This window comes from Gossypium hirsutum, chromosome D04 (genome assembly GCF_007990345.1).
Source record: "Gossypium hirsutum isolate 1008001.06 chromosome D04, Gossypium_hirsutum_v2.1, whole genome shotgun sequence".
NCBI lineage: Eukaryota > Viridiplantae > Streptophyta > Magnoliopsida > Malvales > Malvaceae > Gossypium > Gossypium hirsutum.
Window position 1 is genome coordinate 6,899,575 of NC_053440.1, and position 17,749 is coordinate 6,917,323.

General features: G+C 32.6%; 1 protein-coding gene across 1 annotated transcript; it reads left to right on the forward strand.

Annotated features, from left to right (window-relative positions):
- The first annotated feature begins 3,033 nt into the window (after nt 1-3,033).
- Nucleotides 3,034-5,578, forward strand: LOC107934322 (cyclin-dependent kinase B1-2). Its single transcript, XM_016866726.2, has 3 exons — nt 3,034-3,920; nt 4,007-4,145; nt 5,189-5,578. Exons 1-3 carry the CDS (start codon nt 3,229-3,231, stop codon nt 5,279-5,281), a joined length of 924 nt encoding a protein of 307 aa, XP_016722215.1. The 5' UTR covers nt 3,034-3,228; the 3' UTR covers nt 5,282-5,578.
- The last annotated feature ends 12,171 nt before the right edge of the window (nt 5,579-17,749 follow it).

Below are 17,749 nucleotides of genomic sequence, written 5' to 3' on the forward strand. Positions count from 1 at the left end.
TTAACAGAACTTACCGAACTTATCAAACTTAGTTAACTTTATGGCATTCTTCGTCTTATCACTTCGATTTCTTATCCCGAAGTGTGGCAACTTCCTTATTCCAAGTTTCAAGTAATTCATCAAATTTAAGCGGGTCGGGTTCCATTATAACTAAGGTTCCTTAAAGCATTCGAGTATTTCGGGTCAAGGTTTCCACCCCGATTTGAACCTATTCAAGACGATCTATCCTTCAAGCAATTTTTTGAACATTCCAAGTCTCGGGAAATTGCATCAGAATTATTTTGATTATGTTTGATCGTATTAAGTGCAGATTCGATCTAGGGTAATCTAGATCTATAGTGGGGAAGTGCAGACTTTTTTCATATTAATGCTACGGATTTGCGGTTTTAAGGTGTGAGACTTAATTATTTGTAAACCCTATATGTGTGACTTAAATAATGTTATTTGTGTATGTCCTAACCATGATGCTTGTGGTAGCCAAAAATAGGATGGCTATTTTAGGGCATAACCGAATGTAAAGGTGGTTGTCTAATTAGCCAATTGTGAAATGTTGGTTGTGTTTACTTACATGGCCACCTTTTTGCCTCATTGTATGCCTAATAAGCCTGTTGTTATTTTCTTTATCTTTTGTTTACATGATTGTAAAACATGCCACTGTTCTGAATTATTGATTGCATGATATAAGGTATTTTTGTACTACACCATATTTGATTATGCTATTATGATAAAAAAAAAGACATTATGCATTGCATCGGGATTGGGTTAATCAAATATATAAGAGATCTGTGGAGTTCTGAAGGTATATCCATAATTTATTGGAGTTATTACGGTAAATTCGTAATTTTAGACTTTTATTCAGAGTTTTGGCGATTCGTCTGCATATTGTTTTGGCAGTTTGTCCGCAACATTGTTCTGGTGGTTTAACCACAAAATCTAATTAGTAGTATAACTGCAATTATTTTTTTTATTACTGGTGGTTTAACCATAATGAGCTAAGGCTCATTCTGATATGGTGTGTAGCGGATTAATGGGTAGGAAAACTTCATTGAAATTCATGTACATGTGCATAAATTTTGGGATATGGTATACTCTGATAATATGGTGATTGGTGGTATTGTTGTATCTAATATTTTTGTGTTCATAAATGATTTTATGGTCTTTGGTTTCATTGATTTCACACTGAGCTTAGTAGCTCACCCTGTTAGTTTAACATCTTTCAGGTAATCCGCAATGTTAGGGCTCGGACTCAGCATTCGGAGGTCTCATATTGGTTTTTGCTAAATAAAATATCTTTAATTTTATAATTTTATATTTGTTTGGGACTGTAATTATTTTTATATGAATTGTGGCATGTGATTTGATTTTGGGATATTTTTAGTATTTGCATGCATGAATGTTAAACAACTGGACTGATTTAATAACAGGTCATGTTTAAATTATAAATTATCGATTTACTAACAAATTAAACATGGCAATTTTTTCACTGCAAAACTGGTTTTCGAAACTTGGAATGTTCTTGGAAGAGAAAGATGAAGACTTTCTCATCTTTTCTTCCTTATTCTACACTTTTCTTAATAAAAATCTCATGATTTTTACTAAAAAATGGCTAAATTGCTACCTAATCCTTCAACCTCTCATCTTTACAATTTACCCCAAATCATTTTCCATAAAAATATTACTTTTTCTAATTACTATTTTAACCTCTATCGTCTTTACAATTCCCATGCATGAATCACATTTTATTTGGTAAAATTTCTTCCTAATCCTTCATTGTTTTCCATCTACTCCTATGTTATTAACTTAACTTTTAATTTTTACACTTTTGCCCCACTACTTTTCATTTTCCTACAATTTAGTCATTAACTCAAATCAAATTTTCCTATTCCGAAAATATTTCTAATTTCTATCAGCTCTAATTACTTTCTATACTTTTACTCTCAAATTCCTTTTTAATCTATTTTCGAAAATTCTCTAATTTTCCTGACCCGACATGTCACTGAACCATACCCTCTATACTTTGAGGATGTTACAAAGGACTTGGTTTATTTGGTGACAAAGATTATGTTTCTACAGTGAAGAATATGAGAACAGAGAAAAATAAAGGGGAAGAAGAAAAGGAAAATAAAAAAAATAAATTGTTCAAAAAAAAGTATAAAGACTAGTTTGAACAAATAGAAAACATAGAAAAACTACGTTAAAAGAAATTGATAAAGGAGAAAAACAGAGGAAGAAGGAGAAGAATGGAAAATAAAGAAAAAAAAAGGAAAGTTCAAAGAACATAAAAGAAAAAATTAAATTGTTCAAAACGAAAAAAATATAAGGACCAATTGTATAATTTAACCTACAATTTTCGCTTAAAATGATGATTTAACGTGTCATGTCAACTTACCGTTACATTGTTAACGACAAATAACGCTCAGTGATTAAAATGTTGCAACACAATAACGTAAGTGACTAAAACATAACATTTCAAACATAAGTAACTAAAATGTAACCTGAGACAAAAAAAATGACTATTTTAATAGTATACCAAAAAAGAATACCTAAAAAATAAGGGGACAATGTTGAAGACAATGTTGAAAAATCTAAAGGAGAGAAAAATTAAAACAGAGAAAGCCGAAGACAATGTTGAAGCAAAGATTCATACCTGAAATCGGCCTCCGATGAAGACAATGTTGAGGATTTGTTATGAAAGCAGAAGAAATGAGGACAGATCTGCAATACCGATGGAAGAAGAAGCAGAAATCTATGAGGGCGGAAAAAGGAAACGAAAATAAGAAATGGATAAGGATTCTCTAATCGACGCTGGATGGGGGGAATACTTATTACGGGACCGGGTGTAATAGGGAAAGAACAAATTTGGGACGTAATGGCAATACAACCAACCAAACAACGGATTAAAAGGGGATTAAGTGGGGCCCACCGATTAGGAGCCAATACACCAAACCAAATATGGTGTTAATGTTTAGGCTAATTTACATGGTAATTATCCAAAGCTGTCATTTTTATAAAGTTCTATTAAAAGAAATTTCTATATTTTAAAATTCAAAACAAAAACAAACGGGAGCGTCTTGCTTTCCCTCCCTCTTTTTATAAAGTTTGAAATTCAAACGAAGGGCCAGACCAAAGCAGATCAGATCCCTTCTCTTTTTCCTCTCTGAAACAACGTATCGATTTGTGGATTGCGGTTCAGTGGTTTTAACCCTAAAATCAACACCAAAACTCAAAATGGAAAAGTACGAGAAGCTGGAGAAGGTAGGGGAGGGTACCTACGGCAAGGTTTACAAGGCCAAAGACAAGGCAAGCGGCCAGTTGGTGGCCCTCAAGAAGACTCGTCTTGAGATGGACGAGGAAGGCGTCCCTCCCACTGCTCTCCGTGAGGTCTCCCTCCTCCAAATGCTTTCCCAGTCTCTCTACATTGTTCGTCTCCTTTGCGTCGAGCACGTCGACACCAACAAGAACGGCGGCTCTAAGGCCAATCTCTACTTGGTTTTTGAGTACCTTGATACCGATCTCAAGAAGTTCATGGATTCCCATCGCAAGGGTCCTAACCCCAGGCCCCTTCCTCCTTCCCTCATTCAGTCCTTTCTCTTCCAGCTTTGCAAAGGTGTCGCCCACTGCCACAGCCACGGCGTCCTCCATCGCGATCTCAAGCCCCAGAATCTTCTCCTCGACAAGGAAAAGGGTATCCTCAAAATTGCAGATCTGGGTCTTGGCCGTGCTTTCACTGTTCCTCTCAAAAGCTATACTCATGAGATCGTAACGCTCTGGTACAGGGCCCCTGAGGTTCTGCTTGGCTCTACTCACTACTCCACCGCCGTCGACATGTGGTCTGTTGGATGCATCTTCGCCGAAATGGTTAGAAGGCAAGCATTGTTCCCGGGGGATTCTGAATTCCAGCAATTGCTCCACATTTTCAGGTATATTTGTTTCTTCCCAATGTATCTCTTCCTAGCAACCACCCTTTTTCTCGTTCTTTTTTCTTAATTGGGTGAAAATTGAAAAGGTTACTGGGCACCCCAACTGAGAAGCAATGGCCTGGGGTTACCTCTCTAAGGGATTGGCACGTGTACCCACGGTGGGAGCCTCAGAACTTGGAACGCGCTGTTCCTTCCCTTTCTCCTGAAGGGGTTGATCTCCTCTCTGTAAGTCCTCATTCTTTTACTAAACATTAACAAACTGTTCAAATCAAAGCATCATAATATAGTCATGTTTTCTAATGTAGATTTATTCTTCCTTTGTTTCAAACAAATACCCGTTGATATAGTCTCATTTCAGCATCAACCATTCTACATATTATAGTTTAAGAAGAAAATTAAGTACCGTTAATTTTTTTTGTACTTCTATTAAGCTGCCAACAAGCAAACTCCCAAAATGTTCAAATTATAGTCATGGATTAATTAAAAAAATCCAAAATGATTGTCAAAAGATTTGTTGGTTTACAATCATGGTAAATTAAATACATTACAATAGTATGAATAATTCATATGTTTCTCAAAATGCATGAAAGAAATTTAGGAAAAAAAAAACTAAGCATATTTGAGTCGGACAATACTTGTATTCGACACTTATCCAAGTGCAGGTCGTCTTCAACTCACAATTGCAGTCTTGGCACGGGGAAGAATTTTGAGAGAAAAAAAAAATAAAGTCTAGCATGATTAACATTTAGGCCATGTGAATAGGACCAAGAGGGTAGAGAATACAGATAGAAAAAGCATCGAAGCTATTTAGAATTCACTTGGAATTTCGTTGCATGTTATACTAGGATTATAGCAATGGTCAGAGTGATTCAAGTCATTAAAAGCTTTTTAATCTATGATCATATGTTCAAAGTCAAATATTTAAAGAATAGAAAGGAACAAGTAGCGATATACATGAAATTTATCAGTTCTATATGTCCACTAATCTTTATGCATAGGTATATGCACAGCAAAGAAGGAACTGAAAATAGTCTGTTTGGTGCCTTTTACTCTTTTAATTCCTATTTCCTTAGCCTTTTTGCAAGGATGCCAATTTCAAGTCATACACCATGATCATTGCCAAATAATTTCGTAACGATATAACACATAAAAAGTGTTTACCGTCTGTGACAATGACAGCATTTAGTTCCTGCTCATGATTTACTGATTTACTTTTCTATTACTTGCACATTTTGGAGGCTAATAGCTCTTGTTTTTGGTTATTGCAGAAGATGCTTAAATATGACCCTGCAGAGAGGATATCAGCAAAAGCAGCTATGGATCATCCTTATTTTGACAGCCTTGATAAGTCCCAATTCTGAATTTGCATTGTATGGTTATAGTATTATATGGATTTTTTTCTTTTCTCGCTTAGAATGGTATATTGCTTTTCATTAGGTGCTCGCTTCCTTGAGCCTAAACTCTAAAGCACCAACTTCTGAGCTTCAAAATATGTGTCGGGAGATTAGTTGTCATCAACTAGGTGATCCAGACAGTCTCTGACAAGTTGCTTTTTTATTCGTGTGTAACCTTTTATAAGTTTGTAATGATACAGATATCAACCAGTTCACTTTGAAACTTCTCTTGATATCTAATTTAATGCGGTTTTAATTTTTTCATTGAGCATCTTTGGGTAACTTCAAATGTCTTTCAGGCAGTGAATTGCTTTTATTCACTTTTGTTGCAGTGACTCAGTAAAAGTTTTGGTTCGATTGCATGTGTAGATGTCTAATTGATTAATACTAGCAAAATAGTGGCAATGGTAAAGAACTGCCTTGTATTTCCAACTGTCTGAATGTGTTGCAGTTGCCGATGGAGTAATTAATTGTGCAATTGCAGGCCATAGGACACCAGGTAGGTAGATTAGTTGATCTGAAGCTTGTTCTGTGGCATAATAACATATATGCCTTAAATGGCATGTTCAGTTTTGTTTGCTAGTAAATTTAAGACGAAACCTTCAAATTAAGTCGAGATAAATCTTTTTTGTATTTTTTTAGGTGGTGGATCTTAAATTTCAGAGAAGAATTGGTGTCGGATTCAAGTCTATAAAATACTGTATTGTTATGTGTCAATGTCTTGGTAATGGGTTACATGTATCCTTGTCCTAGTGAGTCCATTGTTGTGAGATCATTGGCGTTTCAACTTCAACATGAATGCTTATTGTAAAATCTTTACTCTGTTACTAGGTCTTTGCCACTTTGGGGCGTTAGAACTAGTTTGGTGTTAAAATGGGGAAAAATTAGTGATATATGCTAAATTTAAAATAAAATTAGGGATATAAATCATTTTTGTCGAAAGCTAGGGTTCAAACCCTAGTTGCAAATTGATCCCAATGCGGTTAGGTGAAGTTTTAAAATTGAGCAAAACGGAGCTTTGGACTTCAAATTGGGATTAAAATGATTAGGCTATGGTAAATGTGGACTAGCAAAATAATAAAAAAACATGGGCTCCTTTTCTGTAACATAAAAATGGGTTGCACACTAAAATGGGCTCAAAGTTTGAAACATTGATTTCAGGCCTTATATTTAAAAAAAATTTGGGTTTAATCAACAGAATTTTAAAAATTTTAATACGGTGGATTGAGTTGGGCTTGTGTTTAGTATTTTTAATTTGGATCGGGTTCTTACAGAATTTTAAGTTTATATTTTGGGTCGATTAGGTTCGGACCTTAAATTTTGTATTGGCTCAGCTCAAACCCATGATTAGGTTTAGTCAAGATCAATCTTTTCTGACATTTTGAAATTATGTTTCATACTCGAAGGTAGAGTCTTTTATAAAATGAGATTGATATAAAGATGTTTTCTTAATTAAATTTTGACCAGAAAAATTTCATAAGGAGAATATAGTTTGATGTTGAAAATTTGAAGTTCAAAAACCGATACAATAAAGTAAATTAGTTCAAGTATCATTTGAATTTGGTTAATTAGTGCTTACTTTTTGTATAATGTTTTTGTTTTTAACATGTGAAATCGTTTTTTTTTACGAAAATGAGTAGATGAATTAGAGTCGTTATTTATTACGACCTTTAAATTTGTGAAACTGAAATTAGGACCGTTTTTGTATCAACCCAAGCTATAGAATTGACTTTCAACTGGAGCATAAAATTGAACGAGCTTTGATCAAGAATGAGAAGGAAAGCTTCGACTTCAAGCTAGAGGAGAATTTCGAGCTTGAAATATAGTTAATTAACGTCAATAAACCTTGTTAGATATGATACATTTGAGCTCAAAAGCGACATGGATGTCGAAGCAATGCTCGATATGCATACGTCTAGTGGAATTGTTATACTAGAGTTAAATGCCCAATTTGTCGATGTCGAGGAAGGTGGTCCGAGTTCAGCAACAGTTCTATCGGGAACAGGAAGCAGAAAGTCCAATCACAAGGTTGTGTGATTGTTTCATGGCTTTGTTATAAAGCATATACCAGGAAATGTCAGAATCATCAGTGGAAAGGCATTCCTTGGTTATAACCCTCGATTTCAACTTTGGCTTACAATCGGGGTTAGTTAGCAACCCGAACTTGGAGACCTTGGCACGACATTTTATGAGTGTTTTTTTATTTTAACTTCGGAGCATCGATGTTCTATGTTGGAAATATTTGTGTGGGCATGTCATCAAGTTACACCGGTTGGCAATCGACAAGTAATATTGGCTTTAACGTAGGTTGGCGAGAACGAATGATGTACTCTACAACCTACATCGGCGAAGGGACATCCAACCTTGGACATGCAATTGGGGTTGAGAATGAAGAGGAAGCTAAAACCAATAATGATCCAATCTGGGGGTCTAGGTCAGATGGTTTAGAAATTGTATTATTTTCTAAACTAAAGGTTGTTACTACTTAACTACAATGGAGTGGTTTTAAAAATGAAGGTTCGGATAATGTTGGAGGAACCCATCTAGATTTTACGACATATAAACCTCCACCTCACATGTTTAATGTAGACCTTGATGATGAAGATAGGTTAGAATTTTTAGAACTTCCTTCTAAAATATCGAGATATACGAGTTCTTTTACAAATTTCAATGATTTACAAGTTGGGATAGAGTTTTCCTCCAAATATGTTGTTGCTGCTGCAGTAAAGCAATTAGCATAAAGTATGGGGTCAACTTTCATGTTACAAAATCGTGAGCAGTTAATATGAGGCAAAGTGCGCATTGCTTGATAGCAAATGTCCATGAAAAATCATGGCATCTGTAAGAAAGAAAATGAGATTTTGGACAATTAATAAATATGAAGATCTACATACTTGTATTGTTGTAGGCATGTTACAAGATCATTCGAAATTGGATTATGACCTTATATCTAATAATATCTTATGTACGGTGAAATACTTATGTTGTTGCAGGTATGTCACAAGACCATCCAAAATTGGATTCTGACCTAATCTCTGACATTGTCTTATGGTTAGAATTTTCATTGTTGATATTTATAGTGAGTACGATTACACCGTTTCGTACCTCAAGGCATGAGTTGCAAAATAGAAGACAATAGAAAATGTGCATAACGGGTAGGGTAAATCATATAATGATTTGTGTAATGGTTGAAGGTACTAAATTATTATGTCCTAGGTATCGTCTGTCGAAACCAACTTTTATTTTGGAAAAAAACAAAAATTAGTTGTCGACTTTAAAAAAACAAAAATTGGGAGTTGCCACCAATCTTTTATTGAGGTGTGATTGGATCACCTAAAAAATAGCTTTGGTCTACGAGTTTTAGAAAAATGGATCCGGGAGTCGGTTACGTACGAGGAAGGATTAGCACCCTCGTAACGCCCAAAATTGGTACCTAGTTAATTAATTAGTGTCTTAATGTCAAAAATTTAAAAATATGATCCTTAATAAAAACTTAAAAAAACGTTACTTATTAATACTCTTATCATTTCGGAGAAAGAAAATGTCACACCCAATGCGTTAGGGCACGGCATTCTAATTCCTAAAAAATGAATTAGTCCAAAATACTCGTGTAATAAAATTTAAAAGAATATTCATTTGTTTAAGATTTATAAAGAAATCGCGGCCCAATACGTTAGGACACAATTTCTCAAAATCCTAAACTTGGAATATTTTCTTTGTTATTATTATTTTTTTAAAATCTTTGTCTCGAGAAATCAATACGTCACATTCAATACGTTAGGATACAACATATTAAATTCCCGACAACAAGCTTTTCATTTTATTTTTTGATTAATGAGTAATTCTCGATTGTTAGATTTAACGAAGAAAATTGGAACCCAATACGTTAGGGCTCAATTTCCTTGAAAATCCTAAATATGAGTATTATCTCAATTTTGAAAATTTTAAAATCGAGTAAAAAAATGATGTAATGCTACATTAAGTGTAAAATACAATAATAAATACAACAATGGCATAGAAATAAGCGAAATTAATGTACATAAAAAACAACGACATGTAAAGTATCAAATGAACAAAATATAAATGAAAACATAAATCAATAAGCAAATGAAGGAAATAAACAAAAAAATATAAAGAGAAAAACAGGTACAAAATATATACATGAAATTATAAAGAATAAAAGACATACACATGAGTTTACATATAAAATTTTGGACTATAGAATTTATAACAATATATATATAATGTATTTATGAAAATAAAGAAAAATATATAAATATACATATATATATTATAACATATGTGTTGAAAATATAAGTTTGTATTTAAGCAAATAAAAAACATAGACATGTGTGTATATATATATATAAAATATTCATTAGAAAAATATATAAATACATACATGTACATATATACAAAAGTAAAAAAAAATTGAAACTAAATATAAAAGTATATATATGTATATAAAAGTTAGGAAGTAAAATAAAAATAAAAACATATGTATAAAATATATATAAGCATACGTATACTATATATAAAACAATATATATTACATAAAAACGATGCATGCGCATGAATATAAAAATAATAATAATAAATAATAATGATACAAGATTAATGATGCCACATAATAGTATTAATAATATTAAAATAATTAATTTAATAATAAAAAAACTAAAATAACAAATAGAGGATTAAATAGCATCAATAATCAAAGACCAATGAATTTAAAACAAAGAGTATAAAATAAAAAAATATAAGGCCAAATAAAATGTAAACAAATTTGAAAATAATGAATTTGAAAATGAATAATAAGGGAAAAAGAGATTTGAAATCAACAATATACAAATCAATAAATAAATTATACACAAATCAACAAAATAAGAACGTAAGAGAGAGAGAGAAATTTGAGTAAATACTCTTAAGAATTATTATTACTCCCCACTTCCGCCCTTTACAATGAAGGGAGAGGCATCTATTTATAGTTGAGCCTCCCCAAATCCAACGGTACAGATTAATTACATCAACGGCTAAGATTAAAAGGTATCTACAAATTAAATCTCTAAGATTACAAAATCATATCTTTTAAGATTGCATATCATATCTAAGATTACATATCATATCTAAGATTGCATATCGTACCTAAGATTACATATCATATATAAGATTGCATATCATTGAAGATTATGTTTCCATATGCATCAAGCTTGTAGATAGACCTTCAACCTTTTCAAGTAATGGGCCATCCCGATCGGGCCAAATGATATAATTTTGGACTTTGTTTTATTATTCTAGGTTTATTATTTTTTTATGAGCCCGGGCTAAATTGGCCTATTACATCGTCATCGTGCTAAACCATAATCTTTTTTGGACATTCAAGCCATGCATTGAAGCATTTTAGTACTGTAAACCAGTAGTCAAAATTGACGGCACGTTCATGTACGGGAGATATGAACATCACTTGTTGTTGATTGTTGTATAGAATAATAATCGAAAAATCCTGCGAATAATTTTTACAATTGTTGAACAAGAAATTGTTGATGCTTGAGACTTCTTCTTAACTAACTTGAAAAGGCATGTTGTGTCGCAACCTGAGATATGTATCATTTTTTAAAAGGCACCCGGAATACAGGCTAGAAATGATCAATGTGGAAGCTTATGGGACCATGCACACTATAGATGTTGTATACATCATATTGGGTCAAATTACATAGCCTGATTTCACAAGGATTATGAGAAACGATATGTTATTAACTTGGGTATGTAGTAAATATTATTTTTTTGTATAACTCTTTAACACATTATTTACATTCATGGATATACTATTTATTATTTTTCGAAAGGGTATGAGCTCCTCCAGCATCAATTCTATGAATGTTAGAGAATTTGAGAGCAATAAACAAATTTGGTGTTGAATACCTTGATGAGATATCCAAGGAACAATGGACTCAATCTTATGATGGAGCTTTACGGTACGGGCACATGACAACGAATCTAGCGGAATGTATAAATTTCATATTGAATGGGATGCGTTATTTACCGATAGCATCGGTGGTCAAAGAAACATATTTATATTTATTAGCCTTGTTTCCGAAGCATACAGAAAAATATGTTGGAAAGATAACGAGTAGACACATTTGGTGCGAAGAATTGATTAAAGATATTATAGAAAATGCACAAAGAGAGAACTCTATGTTTGCAATGTGTCACTCGTGTCCAAAGAAAATGTTTTGGGTTACGGAGTTTTATAGACTCAAAGAAGGTATTATTAGGGGACCTTGTCGTCTATACTTGAGATAAGAGACCTCAAATGTTGAAGATATGAAGCACTTCGTTTTTCATGTGTACATGCAATTGCTACATGTGCCTCGGCACATTTGGATCGCATGAAGTATGTTAATGAAGTGTACAAACTAAAATGGATATATAAAGTGTAGAAGTCTTATAACGCCCCAAACCCAACTCGATTCACCAAGTCTGGATTTCGGGTGTTACTACACAATGTTAAACCATTCACAAAAACAATTTACAATTTCTTATTTCTTTAAGCATGTTATTTGACATTTTAATTAGAAACTTATTGTTTGAAAAAAAGTGAAGTAATTTAAAATACTCTTATTACAACATACTCGATACAAATCCTTACCAAATATAAGTTTATTTAATATAGACTTAAAAGGCGTATTCCTAGACTAAGCCATATCTCTATTGTATGCATAATAGCCCACTCTGCCACCAACTTGGCGTACTCCTAACGTCGTCCCTCTAGGAGAAGTCTCTTCTCAAGTACCTGAAAAGAAATAACAAATATTGTAAGTACAAGAGTACTTAGTGAGCTCATTATAATAATACCTTGATGGATACTATGCAATCTCGTAGGAACTACTATGTGCCAATTATTCTGTATCATTTATTTTGGCGGATACCACCCCAGTTTACCATTCTCTTATATACCAGCTATCATTCTCTTGTCATACTCAGTCTTCCTTATGTAATTAATTGAGGAATCATTCTAAACATTTCATATGTCCCACAACAATTTCTTAACATTACATACCCTCAGAAATCACTTCCAACAATCCATGCCTTAACTTATACTCTTATTTCAAATAGTTATTTATTGACATTTATCATGTGCGGATACATATATGTTTGACAAATACTTATGCAAAATTTAAAACCATCAATTCGTAAACATATCTACCCTGATTCAATACCACACATGTCCATACTGTTAAATCACTGTATAGACCATTTTGGCAAATTCCATATCATGTTATATTAGACTCCCATAACTTAGTATCACATTAACTCAGATTCAGAATAATTTTAAAAGACGACACAATACCAGTCACTTTCCATTTTTATAGATCATTATGATGGATACCCTTCTTAACATACAAATACACATATATTTTTCACGGAAACCCTTAAGATTTATTCACTCTATGCCCAGAACATATCCATACCTCATCTTAGCCTTACTTAATATAAAAATAAAAGACTTTACTCGTATTTTACAATAAAGATAGACATTCAGATTCAACCTTTACTAGACATTCCTAATAGTTTACATCACGTAGACCTAATAGAGCACTCCATGCAGGCAATCATATAGAATCTCTTATTTACTGTCACGACAGGCTTCACAGAACACATCAGAGGCCAACAAATGATATATCGGATGTGCCATAATTCCTTATTATAGAATGCACTCTAAAGCAATCTAATTAGAATACGCCACAAAGGCGATCCATAAAGAGTATGTCACAAAGGCGATACATTAATAGTACACCACAAAGGCTGACAAGATGTCACATAGGTATCCCAAAACTATCATGTTTGCAATATAGATTTTCCTAAACTCACATTGAGTGAGGTTTGCCCATCATCGCCCAGGGACACACTGAGAACCCCGTTAGATAAAATGTTATTCATTAGTTCTTTTTTAGAGTATGCCATGGGCATGGAATTTTTCCTTCAAAGTTTCATATTAGAGTTCATGTTTACAGTCCCAACGGACTTCCTTATTTACCACCGCGGTGACCCGACTCACTTTACAAACTCTACGAACTAGATACATTCTAGACCCAAGATTTTGTAATTCCATAACACTTTTCATATATCCCATAGAACTTATTTTCAAGTAGGCTAACTTATATCTTAATCTAATCATAACTTTATTCTTATAGTTGTATAAGTATCATATTCATGCTATACTATCCATGATTTCAGTTTCCATTTTGATCACTTTCATATAGATATACTTCAGTATGAACAATATACATGCAAGAGTCAAATTAGAGACTCACTTGATTCTCACTCACTATAGTTCAAAATTCCAGATCCAAATATTCATCTCAAACCATCAGCAACCACTGCTTAGATACATAACGTCACTATTACTACTCTTATACATACAAATTACTTATCATATTTATCGCTGACAATCTCTTGCAGAAATCTTATACCTATAGTCTTACTGTCCAATCACCACATACAGATTTACTCATTCAGAACTTATCATGCAAAGCTGAAATACTCACATTGATGCGAAGTAACCACTGATCATAAAAGAACCATAGCTTCTAGATCATCGATGTAAGATACATTCAGGTTTAAAGAAGGTATCAGTAAATACCACTTAAGGAAGAGGAAGAAGAAAGAATAACCCTTTCAGAAATCGTCTCTCACATATAAATATGACTCAACTTACTTAAATAATTTAACAAGTGTATACATTTCAGAACTTGCCTTCCTAATGGCCTACAATTTTTTAGATAAATATCAATAAATACCTTGTGATCACAATTATCCAGTTTGGTTGTTTAGTTGATTTCTAACCAAATTGCTTAAAATCTAACTAGTACAGTATTCCAGACGAATCAGGTGTACTATACCTTTGGCGAATACACATTTCATACTTACCATTTATCTCTTAATACGAACATCTCCTTAATATATGAGAATATCATGAAGTTAAATTCTTACTAACTCACGTGGTAGTTACTATACGCCTACACGTATACGCCAAAATAATCTTTTGGATGGACAACATTACTCCAAATAGACTATTTATTGCTATACGCCCAAGTCTTTAGACTCGCTAGATCTGGGGTGTTATAACTATGAATTCCAACCGGTCCCCAATGAAAGTATATGGTCGCCTATTTTGAGCACTCCATTTGAATTGCTACCGAATACTGAGTTGCGTTGCAAGCCAAAAGGTCGATCAAAACCTAGTCGGATACGTGAAAATATAGATATTTAGGAAAAGATAGACCAACGAGGTTATACAGTTATTGTAAGAACTCAAGACATATTAAGACAATATGTCCACATTTTGGGGCAACATTGAGGCGAGGATCAAATTTAAAAAATTTATTCATTTTTTATAAACATACAAAAAAAAGAATTTATTCATTTTTTGATAAAATATAAATAAGTCTATTATTCATGTAAAAATACAATACAGTACAATACAAACAATTTATTCACTTTTTTATAAATTGTAAATAAGTAAATTATTAATGTGAAAATACAATAAAATACAATTTATTCATTTTTGGTAAATTATAAATAAGCTGATTATTAATGTCAAATTACAATACAATACAAAGAATTTTTTTCATTTTTTTTATAAACATACAAAAAAAAACAAATGTGAATAAGTAGATTAGAGATGTAAAAATTTAATACAATACAACTTAAAAATTAACAAACTAAATGATAATGTACATGACAAAAATTTAAAATAAAAAAATCATCTCCGTCGTTAGTGCGAATGTGTGTCATAGCCCGATGGGTGCCAATGACAAAGAGACTTTCGTCGTTGTTGGGATTCTAACTTTTTATCTTCATCTTCTTCATTTTCATCTCCAAAATTATCTTTATTTTCATCTTATTCTTCCGTGCTAGGCTACATTTGCATCTTAGATTGTCGTTGTATATCGTCGGTTGTATTAATAAGTGGTTGCAAAGATGACCTACCTCTGAAGAATAGTGATTCTGGAGTGTTTGGGACATTATCAGTCAAGAAGTATAAGGTGTCAAATAACTGAATTGTGCATAGAATGTTGGAATTGTAGGCGATGGTGGATACATTGGTGTTGTTGATGACGGTGGCGTGTAATATGCTCCTACAGATAGAGGTGATGCAAAAAATATTCCTAAAGAAGGTGTTGATGCATGGTATGATGGTGCATAATGTGGTGCTTGTGTGAAATGTTGGATTTGGTGCCCTAAGTGTAGTATTTTTGTCTATGTACACTTTTAACTTTTTTCGAATAGATTGGTTAATAAAATAAATCGTAGATTACATTAATATACTTTTTACAGTGACCTCATCTTGTTTTTTATAATTGTATTAATAAGTGTGTTGGGTATACGATTTCTGCAGTATGTAGCACCATTCAAAATAGTGGAATTCAAAGCCCAATACATGGGTAAATTATATTCTCTCAATGGCATTACATGATAGATGAAAAGTAAACATGACCATGGGTAGTTAGCCTTTGTGATGAATGACGTGATTTATCCCAAAGATGTAATGACTACCATGAGATAAAATATGATCATAATAGGAGAGCGGATTTGTCCCAAAGAGATTAAGGATATCCTATGAGGGTAACTCACTTATGATAAGGTCATTGGAAGAGTACTAATCGAATTGCTTTTGCAATGGTATGTCATTAAGGAGAGATCAGTCACGAGACAATAGTGTAATGACTTAATGATTAAATGAGTTTATAATTAATAGGCAAAAAGTTTGAACTTAATCATAAATCATTTGAGCCATAATCACATATGTCTAATCGGTCTCTCCTTTAGCTCGTTGAAACCGTAAATGAATTGCATGTTGAATCAAATGAATAGAAATGGTAAACTTGGAGAAATGAGAAACATTTGGAAATGAATGTGGTTTTATCACTAACTGAAAATGACTTAGAAAATTAATTTCTGGTTTTTCAAATTATTATATAATTAATTAAATAATTGAAGTTAAAAATGAGATTAAATTAATTTATCATAGTGAATCCGTTGAATGTAAAAACATTAAACATCTATTTTTATAGATTCTTTTACGGTAAAGTCCTCATGAATACAATGAAATTAAAATCGGGCTAAGAAAATTATTTACTTAGAAAATTAATTAATTAAAATTAATTTATGATGTTTATTTTGGAAAATAGAAAAACATGTATTGGGTTGAATTGAATTATAAAGTATTGAGTTAAAAGTTCAAGAAGTACTTGTAATTGAACCCGATACAAGAGAGACCCAAATGGCCCTCATACTAATACATGAAACGGTAAACCCTAGTATATTTAACTAGGGTTGTCGGCCCTCTCAATCCTTGTTAGACTAGGATTTTATTTCTCTATTGAAATAGACTTCTATTAATTCAACAAGGGTTTTACTTCTTCTTATTATAAATAGATGGCATCGATAGGGCTAAAAACACAACTTTGTTATTCTGCTGAAAAGTAGTGATGATTTATCTTCTAAGTATAAATTCTATTTTTGAGAATAACAATTTTACCTGTTTTTATTAAAGAGAGATTTGTTTTCCCACTGAAAGTAAACTAAATAGTTTCTAGTTCTGTATTTGATTCAAGTTCGTTCGAGCCCACACTTGAAACAATTCATGATACGAGAATAACGTAGAAGGCGGTTTGATGTCGGGAACGACAATGATCCGTCTAATCGAAAACACATGTGTGATTTGGGTAAAGGGTTTATTGTTATAAATATCATAAACTAACTCAAAATTAAATATTTTAATTTTTTGTTGTGCAAAAAAACTATTTTTGAATCAGATTTTTTTCAACAATTGGCATTAGAGCAAAGTTATGCTATGTTTATAGTATAAACCGATATCAAATTTTTTTTTGTCTTCTTCATGTGTTATTAATTTTGATAAGATGTGGTATTCTTGTAATTATATGCATGTTTAGGGGAATGTATACAATTAAATGTATGTTATTATTTTATTATTGTGTATGATAAAGTAATTTTGCCAAAATTGTGATTCCTAGAAAATTAAATGTAATTATTATTAATTTTTGGGAATGTATAATTAGATCGTGGACTATCATCTCCACGCAGTTTTTTTAATTTTATTATTTTAGAATAAATTATGTGAGCGGGAAATGGATATAGGATCTTTGTAAACCTACACTTTTTGGCGGAACCCGATGAACCGAGACACATCCAGGCTGATCGAGATGGCGCAAACTTGACCTAGCCAAACCGTAAAAACATCAACGATTTTTCAGTAGCAAGAGGTTGTTGGTGGTTCAACGATGATGGTCGTTGACGTTGGCCAATGACGGTGGATGGTGGTGGTCAGCGATGGTTAGCGGTAGAGATTTATTCGAAAATCAAGTTTGAAAAATGTAGTGAAAAATAGGTTTAAGGGAAAACCAAAAAAAG

Bases quoted from the DNA above. Each gene is read 5' to 3' on its own strand.
- LOC107934322 (XM_016866726.2), top strand. From the start codon at position 3,229: ATGGAAAAGTACGAGAAGCTGGAGAAGGTAGGGGAGGGTACCTACGGC. The intron at 3,921-4,006 runs GTATATTTGTTT...AAAATTGAAAAG, and splicing joins CAATTGCTCCACATTTTCAG to GTTACTGGGCACCCCAACTG. The intron at 4,146-5,188 runs GTAAGTCCTCAT...TGGTTATTGCAG, and splicing joins AAGGGGTTGATCTCCTCTCT to AAGATGCTTAAATATGACCC.